At 49.8% G+C, this 16,655-nt stretch overlaps 1 protein-coding gene across 4 annotated transcripts in view; it reads left to right on the forward strand.

The window, feature by feature from the left end:
• Nucleotides 1–16,364, forward strand: part of LOC119395606 (glycerate kinase) — a 221,694-nt gene extending 205,330 nt beyond the window's left edge. For 3 of the 4 annotated variants that reach the window (XM_037662588.2, XM_037662585.2, XM_037662586.2), the window contains exon 9: nucleotides 15,554–15,794. In XM_037662588.2, coding sequence (XP_037518516.1) covers nucleotides 15,554–15,789 — 236 coding nt within the window. In that variant the 3' untranslated portion in view covers nucleotides 15,790–15,794. Of the gene's footprint in view, nucleotides 1–15,553 lie in introns of all 4 variants that reach the window. The other variant, XM_049416696.1, reaches the window with a different exon arrangement.
• The last annotated feature ends 291 nt before the right edge of the window (nucleotides 16,365–16,655 follow it).

Below are 16,655 nucleotides of genomic sequence, written 5' to 3' on the forward strand. Positions count from 1 at the left end.
CTTGACCCATACCAGTGCAGTTTTCAAGAGTGTAGATCTACCTCTGACCACCTTATGCGTATCGAGGCACAAATTCGCGACGCTTTTGTCCACAAGCAATTCTTTCTTTCGGTGTTCCTCAATATGAAAAAGGCTTACGACACCACATGGCGCTTTGGAATATTAAGAGACCTGTCCCGCTTAGGTGTAGGCGGGAGAATGCTAAATATAATAGGAAGCTATTTGTCCAATCGAACATTCCGTGTTCGAGTGGGTACTTAAGGTTAACAGCGCGAAAATAAGACACGGCGGACAGGAAAAGGACGAGACAAGCGCTGACTTCCAACTGAATTTTTATTGACACGAATGCTCTTATATACCCGGGTTAACAGAAAACAATCGGTAACAGAAGGTGAAAACATAAGCAAAGATATGAAATAACTATACATCAACTATCACTGAGCCTGCTACGTCAACTCGCGCATCCCAAAAAACAGAGCTCCCTGTCTGACAATGCAATTGATGGCTTGCTTACGCACGTGCCCCTTTCACGCGCCATCTGAGCTGCCTCAGAGATTATACGCTCATGCTCTTCTTTAATCTTATCCACGACTGTGGTCCTTTCAAACTGCGGAGTGCACCCACACGTGCTCACGTGAAGCGCCAGGAAGCCATCTTTGCCATTACGAACGTTATTGGCGTGTTCCCGTAAGCGCTCGTTCAGACATCTGCCCGTCTGGCCCACGTAGCACGCGCCGCAGGACAATGGGATCCTGTACACCACACCCTGCGCGCAGTCGACAAACTGCGTCCTGTGCTTGACCACGCATTGTTTACCGCGCCTCTTGACGGGGCAGGTCCTATTAGCCAACTGGGCCAATTTGTCTGGAGCACTGAAAACAACTTTCACGTTGAGGCGTTGTCCTATTTTCTTTAGGCGATGTGAAACCGTGTGCATATACAGAATGACCGCCAACTTTTCCCGCTTCTCCGCTGTGTTGCGCTCTTCGTTACGGTCACTGCCCTTACGTTTTCTCTTTCTGTGCATTGCCTCTGCCACAGAAATAAGCAACTGGCGCGGGTACCCTTCTCTTTCTAGGCGCTTTGACTGTGCCAGGAGACTGGTTTCTAAAACGTGATGGCAGGACCTCTGTAATGCGTTCTGAAAACATGACTGTACGATGGCTCTCTTTACTATTTTGCTATGTGCCGACGAGAACGGCAAAATAGGCTTCTGCGAACGGGGCTCGTAACACCAGCACGTGTGGTGCTCTGAGAGTGAAATCTTTAAGTCAAGAAAGCGGATACTCTCTCTCTCCGGCGTCTCGTGTGTCACCACGAGCGGACATAGGCAATCGCGAAACGTTTGTAACACCTGCGTGACCTTAGCATGAAAAACATCCAAATCGCAGTTCAAGATTATCAGATAATCGTCCACATACCGAAAATTTTTTACGACTGATAATTCACCAAGCTTTTCATTCAATGTTCTGTCAAATTTGGCCAACAGCAAGTCACTCAGAAAAGGGGCTATGGATGACCCGATTGAGACACCCTCTTTTTGAATGTACGTCTTATCACTGCATTCAACGAACGTTGACGTAATGTACAGAGATAAGAGGTCTAAGAAACCTTTGGACGACATACACGCGGTGTTCTGAAACGCCAAGCACTCCTAGACCGTCAATGCATTCTTCTATGCATTTTATCAAACCTTTGTGGGGAAGGGAGTAATGTTTTCAGAACGCATTACAGAGGTCCTGCCATCACGTTTTGGAAACCAGTCTCCTGGCACAGTCAAAGCGCCTAGAAAGAGAAGGGTACCCGCGCCAGTTGCTTATTTCTGTGGCAGAGGCAATGCACAGAAAGAGAAAACGTAAGGGCAGTGACCGTAACGAAGAGCGCAACACAGCGGAGAAGCGGGAAAAGTTGGCGGTCATTCCGTATATGCACACGGTTTCACATCGCCTAAAGAAAATAGGACAACGCCTCAACGTGAAAGTTGTTTTCAGTGCTCCAGACAAATTGGCCCAGTTGGCTAATAGGACCTGCCCCGTCAAGAGGCGCGGTAAACAATGCGTGGTCAAGCACAGGACGCAGTTTGTCGACTGCGCGCAGGGTGTGGTGTACAGGATCCCATTGTCCTGCGGCGCGTGCTACGTGGGCCAGACGGGCAGATGTCTGAACGAGCGCTTACGGGAACACGCCAATAACGTTCGTAATGGCAAAGATGGCTTCCTGGCGCTTCACGTGAGCACGTGTGGGTGCACTCCGCAGTTTGAAAGGACCACAATCGTGGATAAGATTAAAGAAGAGCATGAGCGTATAATCTCTGAGGCAGCTCAGATGGCGCGTGAAAGGGGCACGTGCGTAAGCAAGCCATCAATTGCATTGTCAGACAGGGAGCTCTGTTTTTTGGGATGCGCGAGTTGACGTAGCAGGTTCAGTGATAGTTGATGTATAGTTATTTCATATCTTTGCTTATGTTTTCACCTTCTGTTACCGATTGTTTTCTGTTAACCCGGGTATATAAGAGCATTCGTGTCAATAAAAATTCAGTTGGAAGTCAGCGCTTGTCTCGTCCTTTTCCTGTCCGCCGTGTCTTATTTTCGCGCTGTTAACCCTAAAGGGGCCCTCTAACACTCTTCAACCCCCCATTTTTTACTCGTGGATTGCGTAGACTGAAGTACGGACGAACTAGTGCAGCAAGAACGGCAGCGATAGCGGCACGCAGTACCAAGTTATTCAATTTAGAACATTCAAAATACAAGAAAAAAAAATGCCTGCCCTCAACTCGATTTTCGCGGGGTCACATGACCACATTTCACTCTCTGCTGTGACGTCGGATGGCGCTCCAATGAAATGGGCTGAAAGCTCTTACGTAGGGGAAGCTCGCACACCATTGTTGCTTCTCCTTTCCAACGTATTGTTGACGTCGTTGCCATAGTAACAAACGTGGTTCCTCCTGACTTGTCAGAACTTGAGCGGGCGCTACTGCTTCGTAGCGAGGCTGGGGAGGCTTTGTCTACTGTTCCTTACAACGACATTCCATGTCATTCCCTCTTCTCATTCTGAGAAGGGAATTTGTGGAGCGGCATGGGCGGTTAAACACGGTCGCCCCTACGCGGGTTGTTGGGTGAGCAGCCCGACGAGTTACAAGCGTGCAGCGACAATTCAACGAAGAGGATTACTTGCACCGTTTCAACAACAATCATGAGCCTACCGCACATGCGGAAAGAGGCAGCTCGCAAACGTACAGACGCAAAAAGAAGGAAGAGGGGCAAGCGTTTCATATGGACATCCGACCGGCGCAGGCAAAAAAAAAAAAGAAAGCCAGAGCAACCAGAGGCGAAATGGCAACCGGCGCCTCTGTCGTACTTTGTGGTTGTAGTGATATTTTTTGTTGCGACGGCGGCTATTTGGAGTTCATTGAAAAAGCACAGAAAAGAAAAACGAAACATAATAGTAATCTCAACTTTGATGCAACGCCGTTATTACTTCTAACGTTACGTTTATCCAATCATAGGCCAGCGCCCATCTTCGTCATTTCCGCCCGCAATAGTTCTGGCAAGCGCCACTACGCGCTGATGCGGTCAGCAGCGATGTAGCAACTTCAACGCGTGATTAAAATACTAAATAATTTGATATCGGTGCTTAAACTTATGCTAAAATTATCCCCAGCCATCAGTCTACGCAACCCGCAAGTAAAAAATGGGGGGTTGAATAGTGTTGGAGGGCCCCTTTAAGTATGCACAACCAACTAGCCCAGTCAGCCACTTTATTAAGTTCGAGTGGGGAATGTCCTTCCCCGAACATTTGTCCAAGAAACGGGAGTGTCGCAAGGTGGGGTACTGAGTTGTACACTTTTTATTATCAAAATGAATTCCTTGCGCCTGTCCATCCCACATAACATGTTTTATTGCACATATGTTGATGATGTGCAAATCGGTTTTAAATCTTGCAATCTCACAATGTGCGAGTGGCAGGTGCAACTTGGTTTGAACAAGGTAACCAAATGGGCAGACGAGAACGGGTTCAGCCTTAACCCGCAAAGAGCACTTGCGTATTATTCTCAAGAAAGAGAGGCCTCCATCTTGATCCGGACATTGAGCTGCACGGTGAGCGGCTACCTGTGAAAACGGAGCAGAAATTTCTAGGTGTAATTCTAGACATGAAACTAACCGTCATATCACACATCAAGTATATAAAGAACAAGTGCATACAAACCATGAATATTGCCAAGCCCACTTCTTGTCTTCTTTTGATGTATTCGGGTTTGACCAGCAGGGACGGTTATTAACGCTCGACGCTGTCCGCGAAGTAGTGTTCTAGAAGCGTCGCGATTGTAGTAGATCGGTTTGTTAACATTGCGCCCCGCACGCGAATATTCCAGCTTTGTCTAGAGATTACGCCGCCACCAGCGATATTGCTGGAAAGTTCAATAGCGCCTGTATAAAAGCCGACGCGCGTGACCGCGTGTCAGTTGATCGACGGACGACGCCCTTTTCGCCGCTATCATTGTACAGCGTGTATTGCTGTAGTTCGTTCTCAGTTTCTCGGCCACAAGTTCGGCCAAATAAACAGTTTCATCTCGGACGTGCTGACTGTTGTCTTCGTCGACGTCACGACCACGTGACATCTGGTGGAGGTGCTGCTTCTTCCATGATCCGGATGCCCCCGCGAAGCGCTGACCCAAGCCCAAGCCGCGAGGAGGACGACGGCAAAGAAAACCCGGATCGTCGAGCAAGCCGCAGGCAACAAGGTCTACCGCCAGAGCACGGGCCTCTACCTGAAAAGACCCGGCAAACAAAGATCCTGACCTCGACCACAGCGACGATGACAGACGCTGTGCCACCCGCACCGATCCTTCTCCGGACGCCCAAGGAGCCGCCAACCTTCCGCGGATCGTCGTTCGAAGACCCGGAAAGCTGGCTCAAAGCCTGCGACCGAGTCGCCGTTTTTAATGCCTGGACCAGCGAAGACAAGCTACGGCATGTCTATTTCGCTTTGGAAGACGCCGCTCGGACCTGGTTCGAGAACCAAGAGCGAAGCCTCACAACGTGCGATATCTTTCGCACCAGGTTCCTTGAGACATTCACGAGCGTCGTCAGGAAAGAGCGTGCCGAGGCTCTGCTCGAGACCCGCGTGCCGATGCCGAACGAAAACGTGGCGCTCTTCACGGAAGAGATGACAAGGCTGTTCCGTCATGCAGACCCTGTCATGCCCGAGGACAAGAAGGTCCGCTTTCTTATGCGAGGAGTCAAACAGGAGCTCTTCGCCGGGCTGATGTGGAACCCCCCCATCAACAGTTCAAGAATTCGTTTCGGAAGCAACGACCATCGATAAGACGCTCGAGATGCGCACCCAGCAGTACAATCGCCGCGCATTTCAAGACAGCGCAACTGTTCATGTCCTCTGCTCCGACGACTTCCGCGAAACGATCCGAGCCATCGTGCGAGAGGAGCTGCGAAAGCTTGCGCCGTTTGCACAGCCGGAAGTTACGGCGATTGCTGACGTTGTACGCGAGGAAATCACACAGTCACTGGGTGTTCCTCAGCCGACACCGCCGCAGCTGCAAGCCATGAGCTATGCTGCTGCAGCCCGACGCAACGCCCCCCCTCCTCGTCCACGTCAAGACGCCGCGCCACCCCAGCAGTTCCGCCGCCAGGCACCACCGCCCCCACCACCGACATCATACCGCCCGCCAGCCGGCCAGCGATACACGCCGAGGAAGACCGACGTCTGGCGCGCCCCTGACAACCGCCCGCTCTGCTACCACTGCGGGGAGGCCGGTCACATGTACCGCCGCTGTCAGTACCGACAGATGGGGCTACGAGGATTCGCCGTCAACGCGCCGCGCCCGCAGCCAGGCGGACGGCCTCGCGACATCGACGACTACCTCACCGGAACACAGTGGCGAGAACGATGACCTTCCCGCTCGCCGTCGCCGGGCCGCTACATGTCACCGCACCGCCGGCAGAACACTGGCCCAAGCCGGGGCCGGTCGCCTAGCCCGTATCCGGGAAACTAAGGGCAGCAACCGATGGAGGTGCGGTTGCTGTACGACGAAATGCCGAAGATCCTCCGTGGCCGCCGCCGACGACAACGCGACGAGACCTTCAGAACACGACGCGAACCAGACAGACCCCTGACGACGAACCCTCGCGGACCGAAGTAGACCTAACGACGCAACGCGAAAGCAGCGGAACAAACCGACGCAGCCGTGACCCGACGCAGCCGTGACCCGACGCCGCGACGTAACCGCAACGCAAGACGGCGGACTAGCGACCTCGACGTTCAGATCGACGGCCACAGCGTCACCGCTCTCGTCGATACTGGAGCCGACTATTCCGTCATCAGTGGGCCATTCGCAGCAAAGTTGAAGAAAGCTACGACTGCTTGGGAAGGCCCCGAGATCCGGACCACTGGAGGCCATCTCATAACGCCGATTGGTGTCTGCACGGCGAGAGTCACCATCAACAACCGGACTTATCCTGCGAGCTTAGTAATCCTACAAAACTGCTCCAGGGATGTGATACTTAGAATGGACTTCCTAAGTGACCACGGCGCCGTCATCGACTTAAGAACCAAGTCGATAACCCTATCGTCGGAGAAAGCGACACCGCCGGATACGAACCCATGCCAATATGCCCTGAACGTGCTCGAGGATCAAGTCACCATTCCACCTAGATCCAGCATCATAATTCCCGTCGGCACCGAAACGGCTGAATGCATCAAAGGTGTCATCGAGAGCGATCAGCGTTTGCTGCTAGACCGTGACATTTGCGTCGCAAGAGGCATTGCTCGGCTGTTTGAAGGGAAAGGAAGCGTGATGCTAACGAATTTCAGCCAAGAATACAGACACCTGAGCAGGGGCACGACGATTGCGTACATCGAAGAAATCTTGGCTGTCAGCGATGCGTTTGCCTTTTCAGATTCTGACGAAGCTACAACGACAACCGCAATGCCTGAGCCATCCTTCGACGTAAACCTAAGCCTTCCCGCCCGCCAACAACAACAGCTCCGATGCCTTCTGAAGAAATACAAGGACTGTTTCTCGTCGTCATCACGGGTCCGGCAAACGCCCCTTGCTAAGCACTGTATCATAACAGAAGAAAATGCTCGACCACTCCGTCAGAGTCCCTACCGGGTTTCGACGCGAGAAAGGGACGCCGTTAAGAAGCAAGTCGACGAAATGCTACGCGACGACGTCATCCAGCCGTCCAAGAGTCCGTGGGCGTCTCCCGTAGTGTTAGTGAGGAAGAAGGATGGAACCCTACGTTTCTGCGTCGATTATCGTCGCCTGAACAAAATCACGAAGAAGGACGTGTACCCTCTTCCACGGATAGACGACGCTCTGGATCGACTCCACAACGCGAAGTACTTTTCGTCGATGGACCTCAAGACCGGCTACTGGCAAATCGAAGTCGACGAGAGAGACCGAGAAAAGACGGCCTTTATAACACCAGACGGCCTCTTCGAGTTCAAGGTCAGGCCCTTCGGTCTTTGTTCGGCACCTGCGACATTCCAATGAGTTATGGACACTGTGCTGGCTGGCTTGAAGTGGCAGACGTGCCTCGTATACTTGGACGACGTCGTTGTGTTTGCCTCAAGCTTCGACGAACACCTCCGGCGCCTTGAAGCCGTACTTGAAGCAATCAAGACCTCCGGCCTCACCTTGAAGCCTGAAAAGTGCCGCTTCGCGTACGAGGAGCTCTTGTTTTTGGGTCACGTTATCAGCGGGGATGGTGTTCGCCCAGACCCGCGGAAGACAGCTGCCATCGCTGGCTTCCCGCCACCCACCGACACCAAAGCCGTGCGCCGTTTTCTAGGCTTGTGCGCCTACTACAGGCGCTTCGTCAAGGAATTTTCACGAATCGCCGAGCCGCTAACTCACCTTACGAAGACCGACGTGCAATTCAAGTGGGAAACGGCGCAAATCGAAGCATTTGAAGAACTGAAACGACGCCTTCAGATGCCTCCGATACTAGCGCATTTCGATGAATACGCCGATACAGAAATCCACACCGACGCAAGCAGCGTAGGACTCGGCGCCGTCCTTGTGCAGAAGACTGCCGGGCAGGAAAGGGTCATCAGTTATGCTAGCCGGTCGCTATCAAAGGCAGAAACGAACTATTCCACAACGGAAAAGGAGTGCCTAGCGATCATCTGGGCTACATCCAAGTTTCGCCCCTACCTCTACGGCAGGCCCTTCAAAGTCGTGAGCGACCACCACGCATTGTGTTGGCTAGCTAACTTGAAGGACCCTTCAGGTCGGCTCGCACGGTGGAGCCTACGACTTCAAGAATTCGACATTACCGTCGTTTACAAGTCCGGAAGAAAACATTCCGACGCTGACTGCCTGTCTCGCGCCTCCGTCGACCCACCGCCGCAGGACGACAAGGAGGACGACTGCTTCTTAGGAACCATAAGTGCCGACGACTTCGCCGAACGACAGCGAGCGGACCCAGAACTCAGGGGCCTTGTGGAATACCTCGAGGGCAGGACCACCGTTGTTCCGAAGGTATTCACGCGCGGACTGACGTCGTTTTTCTTGCGCAATGGTGTTCTCCTAAAGAGGAACTTCTCACCGCTTCGAGCCGATTGCCTTCTCGTGGTACCCTCGACATTGCGGCCAGAGGTCCTCCAGGCTCTGCACGACGACCCGACGGCTGGACACCTCGGTGTTTCCCGCACGCTCGCCAGAATACAGGAAAAATACTACTTGCCACGCCTTGCTGCCGACGTCGCCCACTACGTTAAGGCTTGCCGAGATTGCCAGCGACAGAAGACACCGCCGACTAGGCTAGCGGGACTTCTGCAGCCAATCGAACCACCTCACCGGCCGTTCCAGGAAATCGGGATGGACCTACTGGGGCCGTTTCCGACATCGACATCCGGCAACAAGTGGATCGTCGTAGCAATTGACTACCTCACCCGCTACACCGAGACAAAGGCCTTGCCTAAAGGCAGTGTCGCCGAGGTAGGCAAGTTCTTCGTGGAGAACATCGCCTTGTGTCATGGCGCCCGAGAGGTCCTCATCACAGACAGAGGTACCGCCTTTACTGTGGACCTAACTCAGGCGATCTTCAAATACAGCGAGACGAGCCACCGCCGCACTACCGCCTACCACCCGCAGACCAATGGCCTCACCGAGCGTCTAAATAAGACCATCGCCGACATGCTGGCCATGTTCGTCGACGTTGAGCACGAGACGTGGGACGCCGTCCTTCCGTACGTGACCTTCGCTTACAACACGGCCGTCCAAGAAACGGCGCAGATGACGCCGTAGAAGGTGGTCTACGGAAGGAGACCGGCGACGACGCTCGACGCCATGCCGCCTAACGTCACTGACGAAGAAAATCTCGACGACGCCGCTTACTTACAACATGCCGAAGAAGCTCGACAGCTCGCCCGCCTGCAGCACACCAACAGCCGTCGTTACAATCTTCGACGACGCTTCGTGGAGTACCAGCCCGGCGACCGTGTCTGGGTCTGGACGCCAATACGACGACGCGGACTGAGCGAGAAGCTTCTTCAGCGATACTCTGGACCGTACAGGGTGCTTCGACGTCTCGGCGCACTCGACTACGAGGTTGTCCCCGACGGCATCACGAACTCTCAGACGCCGAGCTCAACCTGAGGTCGTGCATGTGGTGCACCTTAAACCGTACTATGCTCTTTAACGCACCTGAGGACTCTAATGTTTGCTTGCTTTATTAGTTTTCTTTAGTATTGCATGTATCTGTTTTTAAGCATCGGGACGATGCTTCTTCAGAGGGGGGCATTGCCGTATGTTTTATTTTTTATGAGTTGAAGCTTCACCCACAAAGACTGTGGGCAACCCGCTGTGCAGGCCGCGCCGCGATGTGTAAGAAGCTTCGCGATTGTTTTAGAACGTTCCGTTAAGATTGCGCGCCGCACATGAATGTTCCAGCTTTGTCGAGAGATAACGCCGCCGCCAGCGATATCGCTGGAAAGTTCGATAGCGCCTGTATAAAAGCCGACGCGCTTGACCGCTTGTCAGTTGATCGACGGACGCCGCTTTGTTCGCCGCAATCCGTGCTCATTGTGCATCGCTTGTAAAGTGACTATTTTGTTTCTTGGCACAAGTTTGCCAAATAAAAGACTCGTTCTTATCCTGCTGACTTCTGCCTTCGTCCACGTCACGACCACTTGACAATATTTACAAGAGTTACACATTAACTTTAAAGATTTACAGAAAATACAGTGAAAGTCCCACGCAGCGGGAGAGCGAGGTCTCGATGATTTGTTTGTGCAGCTGGGCACACACCATGTCGGCATTGTGGGTGCGCAACAAGTGTAATCTTTTCTGCCTACGCGCTATAACCCCAGCGGCGGTGTGTACAATTCTGCACATCAAATACAGTCACGCAGTGCACACATTTGTACGCACTTCCTGAGTGGACAACTAGCGGTCATTTATCCCTCTATTGCATAGCGTCCCATATTTGGCACATACCGATGAACATTTTTTATTGCGGCGCAAGAGACCCAGTTGAGAATGTGACATTGCCAGAGTAATTACCATAGTTATGCGCCCTCAATATATAACAAGTTTTGCCATCCCTGAAGCAGTATAGAAAACAGACGTGAAGTCGATTTCACACTGCACGTGCAAGTGCAGCATGCGAAGAACAGCGATTGCTTTTTTTTTCTAGGTGCCTTTTTTTTCGCTGCACAAGCACGAAAAAATTACATTGGCATATCTCGTGGCCTTAAATATTCAGGCTCATTATTACTTTTCTGAATTCCTTTTCCAACTACGGTATACAGCCGGAAATTGGTATGTGCTATATTTGGCACACGATATGCACTTCAGCGAAGGAATGCGCAATATGCTGCCATCTGCGTTGTGCTGCACAATAAAATATAAACAAAACACAGCCTCTGAGATCATACAGTACACCTGTGTAGTGCAGGATTTAGGTTGTGGTGTTAGGTTTTAAGATGCTGCACGAAAGTCTGAGGTGCCAGCACCAGTACCTCGTAATGTTTTGTTACATTATTGGCATGGGTACATGAAAAAAATTATGCGAGGTCCTACAACTGCAAGTAAATATTTAGCTTTTTCTATTTCCTCGGCAACTGACGCTCGCAACTGCGAGTCAGTGGTGGCTAATTCGGGCAGAAAAGTATAGCAAGGTGGCACCATGCGAACCATCTTGCTCATAGACGTCAGATGTACTAAGTAAAACTATGCCTGAACACAGGCAGTAATAGTGCCACGTGTGTTTCTTATTATCACTTGGGTTGTATTCGGTTTTCGCCCACAAAGACTGTCAGCAACGCTCAGCGCAAACGCGCCTCATTGTTCAAGAAGCTTCGCGATTATTGTAGATTGTTTTGTTAAGATTGCGCGACAACCAGCGATAACGTTGGAATATTCGACGGCACATGTATAAATGCCGACACGCTTCACCGCTTGTCAGTTGATCGTCGGCCGATGCTCTGTTTGCCGCTATCAGTGCATACCGTGTGTATTGCTGTAAATTAACTTTCCGTTTCTCGGCCACAAGTTCGGCCAAATAAAGAGTTTCAACTTGGACACGTCGCCTGCGGTCTTCGTCGACGTCACGACCACGTGACAATAGGTTTTATTTATTCCACACATCACGCTATAAAAAACACAGACACGTCGCCTGCGGTCTTCGTCGACGTCACGACCATGTGACAATAGGTTTGCTTTATTCCACACATCACGCTATAAAAAGCACAATCAGTGAGAGTTTGTTTTTAAACAGGGTGCGCACAAGTAAAATCCTTGAAAACCCTTGAAATTGAAAATTTCATTTTCAAGGCCTTGAAAGTCCTGGAATTTCGTTCCGGTCCTTGAAAACCCTTGAATATTGGTGATTTTCTCAGGGTCGGATTTCACGACTTGCAATTCACGGCAGTTGAGCGTGGTGCCGGGCAAACTTCATTGCTTATCGCGTTCCGCGACACCGCGATTGAGAAGTCGAGGTCAGACATGGTCAAACCGCCTGTATTAGATCGGCGAGATCGAGGCATGCGCGCGTTGAATTTCGCATGATCGTGCATGCAGGTGGCGTAATTTGGAGTCATGCCTGGGAAATGTAACTTCCAGAGCGCTTGGCTCAGCAACGATGCTTATAAGCGTTGGATTGCGCCGGATACATCTGACCCCCACCGTGCGAAATGCACATTGTGCAAGAAGACCTTCGACATCGCTTCTATAGGCGAACCTGCTCTCAAGAGCCACGCAGAAAGTACAAAGCACTATGGAATTATGAAAATGGCAATTCGATGGAGACCTACCTGACAGCAAGCACAAGTTAGCGGCCCACTAGGTCGGCTCCATCCCAAGCGACCGATCTAAGCAGCGCCTGCAAGTCGCACGAGGTGGTTACCGATGCGGAAATTCTGTGGACAATGAAAGTGATTACCTGCCACTACTCGTACAGATCGTCGGCACAAATGGGCGTCTTGTTCAAGCGGATGTTTCCTGACAGCGAGGTGGCCAAATCATTTTCTTGCGGCGAGAAAAAATGTGTGTATGCTGCGTGCCATGGACTTAGGCCATTTTTCTTGTGCTTGCAAGAAGAGGAACAGAAGTCCGAATATTACGTCGTGCTTTTTGACGAGTCAATGAACGACTTCCTGCAAGAAAAGCGAATGGACGTGCATGTGCGGTATTGGGACTCTTCACACAAAGTGGTCACTAGGTACTACACCTCTGCTTTCATGGGGCACTCTACGGCAGCCGATATTCAGGAGATACTTGTGAAGGCTTTGGAGCCTTTGCCACTTGGCAAGATCCTTCAGATTTCTATGGACGGGCCAAATGTGAACATAAAGTTTTTCAGGAACATGCAAGCTCATTTTCAGAGAAACCATCAGGTCCAATGTGTCGACTTGGGGACGTGTGGCCTCCATACTGTCCATAATGCCTATAAAGCAGGCGTTGCAGCCTCTAAGTGGGGCATTGACACTCTACTATCAAGCATGAGTGCACTCTTCCATGACTCGCCTGCACTAAGGGATGATTTTTCAACCCTGACTGACCAGAACAAATTTCCTCTGCCGTTTTTGTCCCATCGATGGGTAAAAAACACAATTGTGATTGAGAGAGCTTTGCTTCTTTGGAATGATATGAAGAAATATGTGGAGTCCGAAAGAAGCAAGCAGGTGAGCTTACCGAAGTGTGCATCCTTTGAAAATGGGAATAGCTTTTGTCGCGACTCCTTGACACTGGCAAAACTGAACTTGGCCCTCTGTGTCGCATCGATTATTCAGCCATTCTTGAAAGACCTTCAGTCTGACAAACCCATGATCTTCTTTTTTGGGAGAGACCTTGAAAGTACTGTGCGGAAGCTCCATTCAAAATTCATGCCTCAGTGTTGTCGTCATTGGGAGGAGTTCTGCTGAGGGTGGAGGTTGATAACCCCATTAACCACGCTCCAGTTGAAAAAGTCGATATTGGTCCCAAGTGTGAACAAGAACTGAAGGATTCAAAAGCTAGTGCAAAGGATGCATTGCAATTCAGAATAGAGTGCAAACAATTTTTGGCAACTGTGACCAAGAAAATACTGGAACGAAGTCCCCTGAAGTCATATTTGGTTAGAAACCTGTCCTCTCTAGACCCACGGCTCATGTTCTCAAAGCCGGATCAATGCCTGGTGGGCCTAAGGAAGGTGCTAGACACCTTGACCATGGCAGGAAGACTGAGCGACAGCTGGTGGGAATGTGTACTTGCAGAGTACACCGAAATGCTGTAAGAGTTCAAGCATGAGCTTCGCCTTTTTGAGAGGAGCGTTAGCAGGCTGGATGAGTTCTTTCGCGAACTCTTGAGTGTCCATCCCTCCTACAAAGAGCTATGGAAAACAGTCCTTCTTGTTCTTAGCCATGGACAAGCAAGTCTTCAAACGGGGGTTTAGTGTCAACCGCCAAATCTCCGTAGAGAACTTGAAGGGCTTGTCGTATATTTCACAGCGTGTCATATGTGACTCAGTGGAGAGGGCAGGTGGCATTTAAATGTCGCCATAACAAAAAAGCTCAGATTCACTGTGTCCGCAGCGAGGCAGCACTGTGGCGCACACTTAGAATCAGAAAAGAAAGAGGGCCAAGAAAATGTTAACGAAACAAAAAGACCCTTGATTATGGAGGAACTTGAATGTATGCAGTTGAAGAGGAAGAAACTGGAAGCAGTTGTTGCTGATTTGATAACCTCTGCTGATGGCTTCGCTGAAAAGGCAGAAGCGACTGGGGACATCAGACATGCAGTGAAATCCAACAGCCTGCGAAAGACTGCAAAAGTGAAGACTGATGAACTTAACAGCATTAAGACATAAATAGAAAAAAAAACTGAAAGACCTAGCTGCCCTGAGCCTCACAGCTTCTAATGTAGTGAAACTGTGCAATAAGTGAAGTGCACATCATTTGTGTTGTGCAATAAAATTTACTGTTAACTACAATCGTGTTCCTTAAATTTTTTGGAAGGTCCTTGAAAATTCCTCGGATTTTTCTCTTGGAAACCTGTACGAACCCTGTTAAACCATGGCAGCAATATCGCTCGCCCATCTGCGTGGTGTACCATATTTGGCACAAACCTATGTCTTCATTAACACAGCCACAATAAATCCGAAACTTTTTGCATATGTTCTTTGTCCATTTTACGATAAAAGCTGAGCAAATCATTTTTCGGATAGCTTTCTTATAACTGATGCAATTGAGGGTTAACTTCATTGCACTGCGTATTGCTGCAGAGGATCACTTTGCTGGAGACATCACCATGTTCGACATTCATTCGATGTGCCGTGGTCCAGGGCCACCGTCAAGAGTATTATAGTATGTTTCTTTGCTCGAAACGAATACAATTAAATACAAACTGTGCACGCATTTTGAGCCCCTTATGTGATTATTTTTATGAAAGAATTGAAGCTAACTGATTACAGAATAATTAGATATTTAATTGCACACTTTTTAACGTCAATTACTGAAAGTTGCTCAAAACAACGTATTGCACGGTTCTCTTTCTTGGTGTGTAATATCTTGGAATTATGTTGCATGAATTTGACACATTTTTTAGACAGTCCATCATAATTTGCACCCGAAGGGGATGATAAAATCCGGACTATCTGTTCGTGAGCACAATCCGGCACACTTTGCAGGATCCCCTGCAGCCTGACGCAACTACAGCACCATTTGTCGCCACTTGCTCTTGCGTCCGTGTCGCGCAACAGCACCAAGTTTTCAAACTGAAGTGGTTCTAGAAACATTGGTTCAGCCAGCAGACAGCTACGCTCGATCTTGCAGCCAGCAGAAGCTCAAACTGATATCTACACTTAGGTAGCACAACATGGTAAAGAGTAGATGATCGAATAACATAGTCTTTGTTTATCTGAAAGTAACAGCCCTAGTTTTGCTGCTGCGCTAGCTAATCGTTGCAAATTTATGTAATCATTGCAGCGAGTGAGCCAAGTGAAATTGTCATGGCGTTCATTCACGAGCCTCGTACCGTGATGCTGCAGCATTTCACATTACGAGTGAAATAAACAAGACGTGTAGCTGATAGCCTATGTCAATAATACAGGTACGGATGGCCAGGATGGGCCGACGGATGCGGCAGGTGCCATGGTGCACATCTCGACCGTGCCCGAAGCCTCCGCTCAGGGCATCGATGCCACGGGAGACCTGGAGCGCAATGACTCTCACCACTTCTTCCGCACGTTCAACGGTGGTGCCGACCACCTCATCACGGGGCTCACCGGCACCAACGTCATGGACCTGCACATGCTGCTTCTGCGCCGAAAGCCTGCCAACAGCTAGCACCACATTTGACAAAGTATTTTTTAAATGAAATATGTCTGCTGGACTGGCACACTCGAAAGCAGCTGGCACAGGCAGGAAATGCTTGTGGATGTGGCATGTTGAGCGTCTCTTGTGAGGCGATATTAGCAGCCATGAAACCTCCTAGTGCCATTGACGAAGCATGCCTCCTTGACAGCTGTTTTTAATTTCTTCCCGTCACTTTACAGGTTGTAACTTATATACACACACACACATTAGTGCAAACATCATACGCAAATAAGCACTACCTACAGTCGTAAAATCTGTGTAGATTAAGTCGTGTGGTCTGCCTAAGGAATAAAAAAAAAAGAAAGCTTTGTATGGAATGAAAGAACATTGCACAACCAATCTTATCTTAGACTGCTTGCCACAAACTAGTGTATATTCCCCTGGACTGCTATGAAATAATTCTGTTCATTACAGTTGCCCTGTGATATGAATTTTTTAGGCTTGGCAGTGACAGATTTTAACAAGGTTTAGGGAATACTTGGAATAATCATAAGATAATTTTTGTACATTTGGGTACACTGCGTGGTAATGTTGCTCATTTTTGCAGCTTAGCTTCACTCTTCGGATGGATTTTACCACTTTGTTTATGTGCCTCTAGATATAAGCACATAGCTTTGTTGTATACGAGGTAGTTAAAGCAATTGCGGCTTGCCTTAATTCTCATTTTGCTTTCAAATGGCATCGCTGCAAAAGAAGTCTTGCCACGAAGGTGCCTAAAAACATATGCCAAAGAATCTGTTGGGATAATGCTTTATCAGGATTGCTGAAACCTTTGTCCTGTAAGGTGGTCATTTGTGGCTTGATGCACTCACTTTCTTTTGCTGGGCACTCAAGCC

The sequence above is a fragment of the Rhipicephalus sanguineus genome, chromosome 6 (assembly GCF_013339695.2).
Source record: "Rhipicephalus sanguineus isolate Rsan-2018 chromosome 6, BIME_Rsan_1.4, whole genome shotgun sequence".
NCBI lineage: Eukaryota > Metazoa > Arthropoda > Arachnida > Ixodida > Ixodidae > Rhipicephalus > Rhipicephalus sanguineus.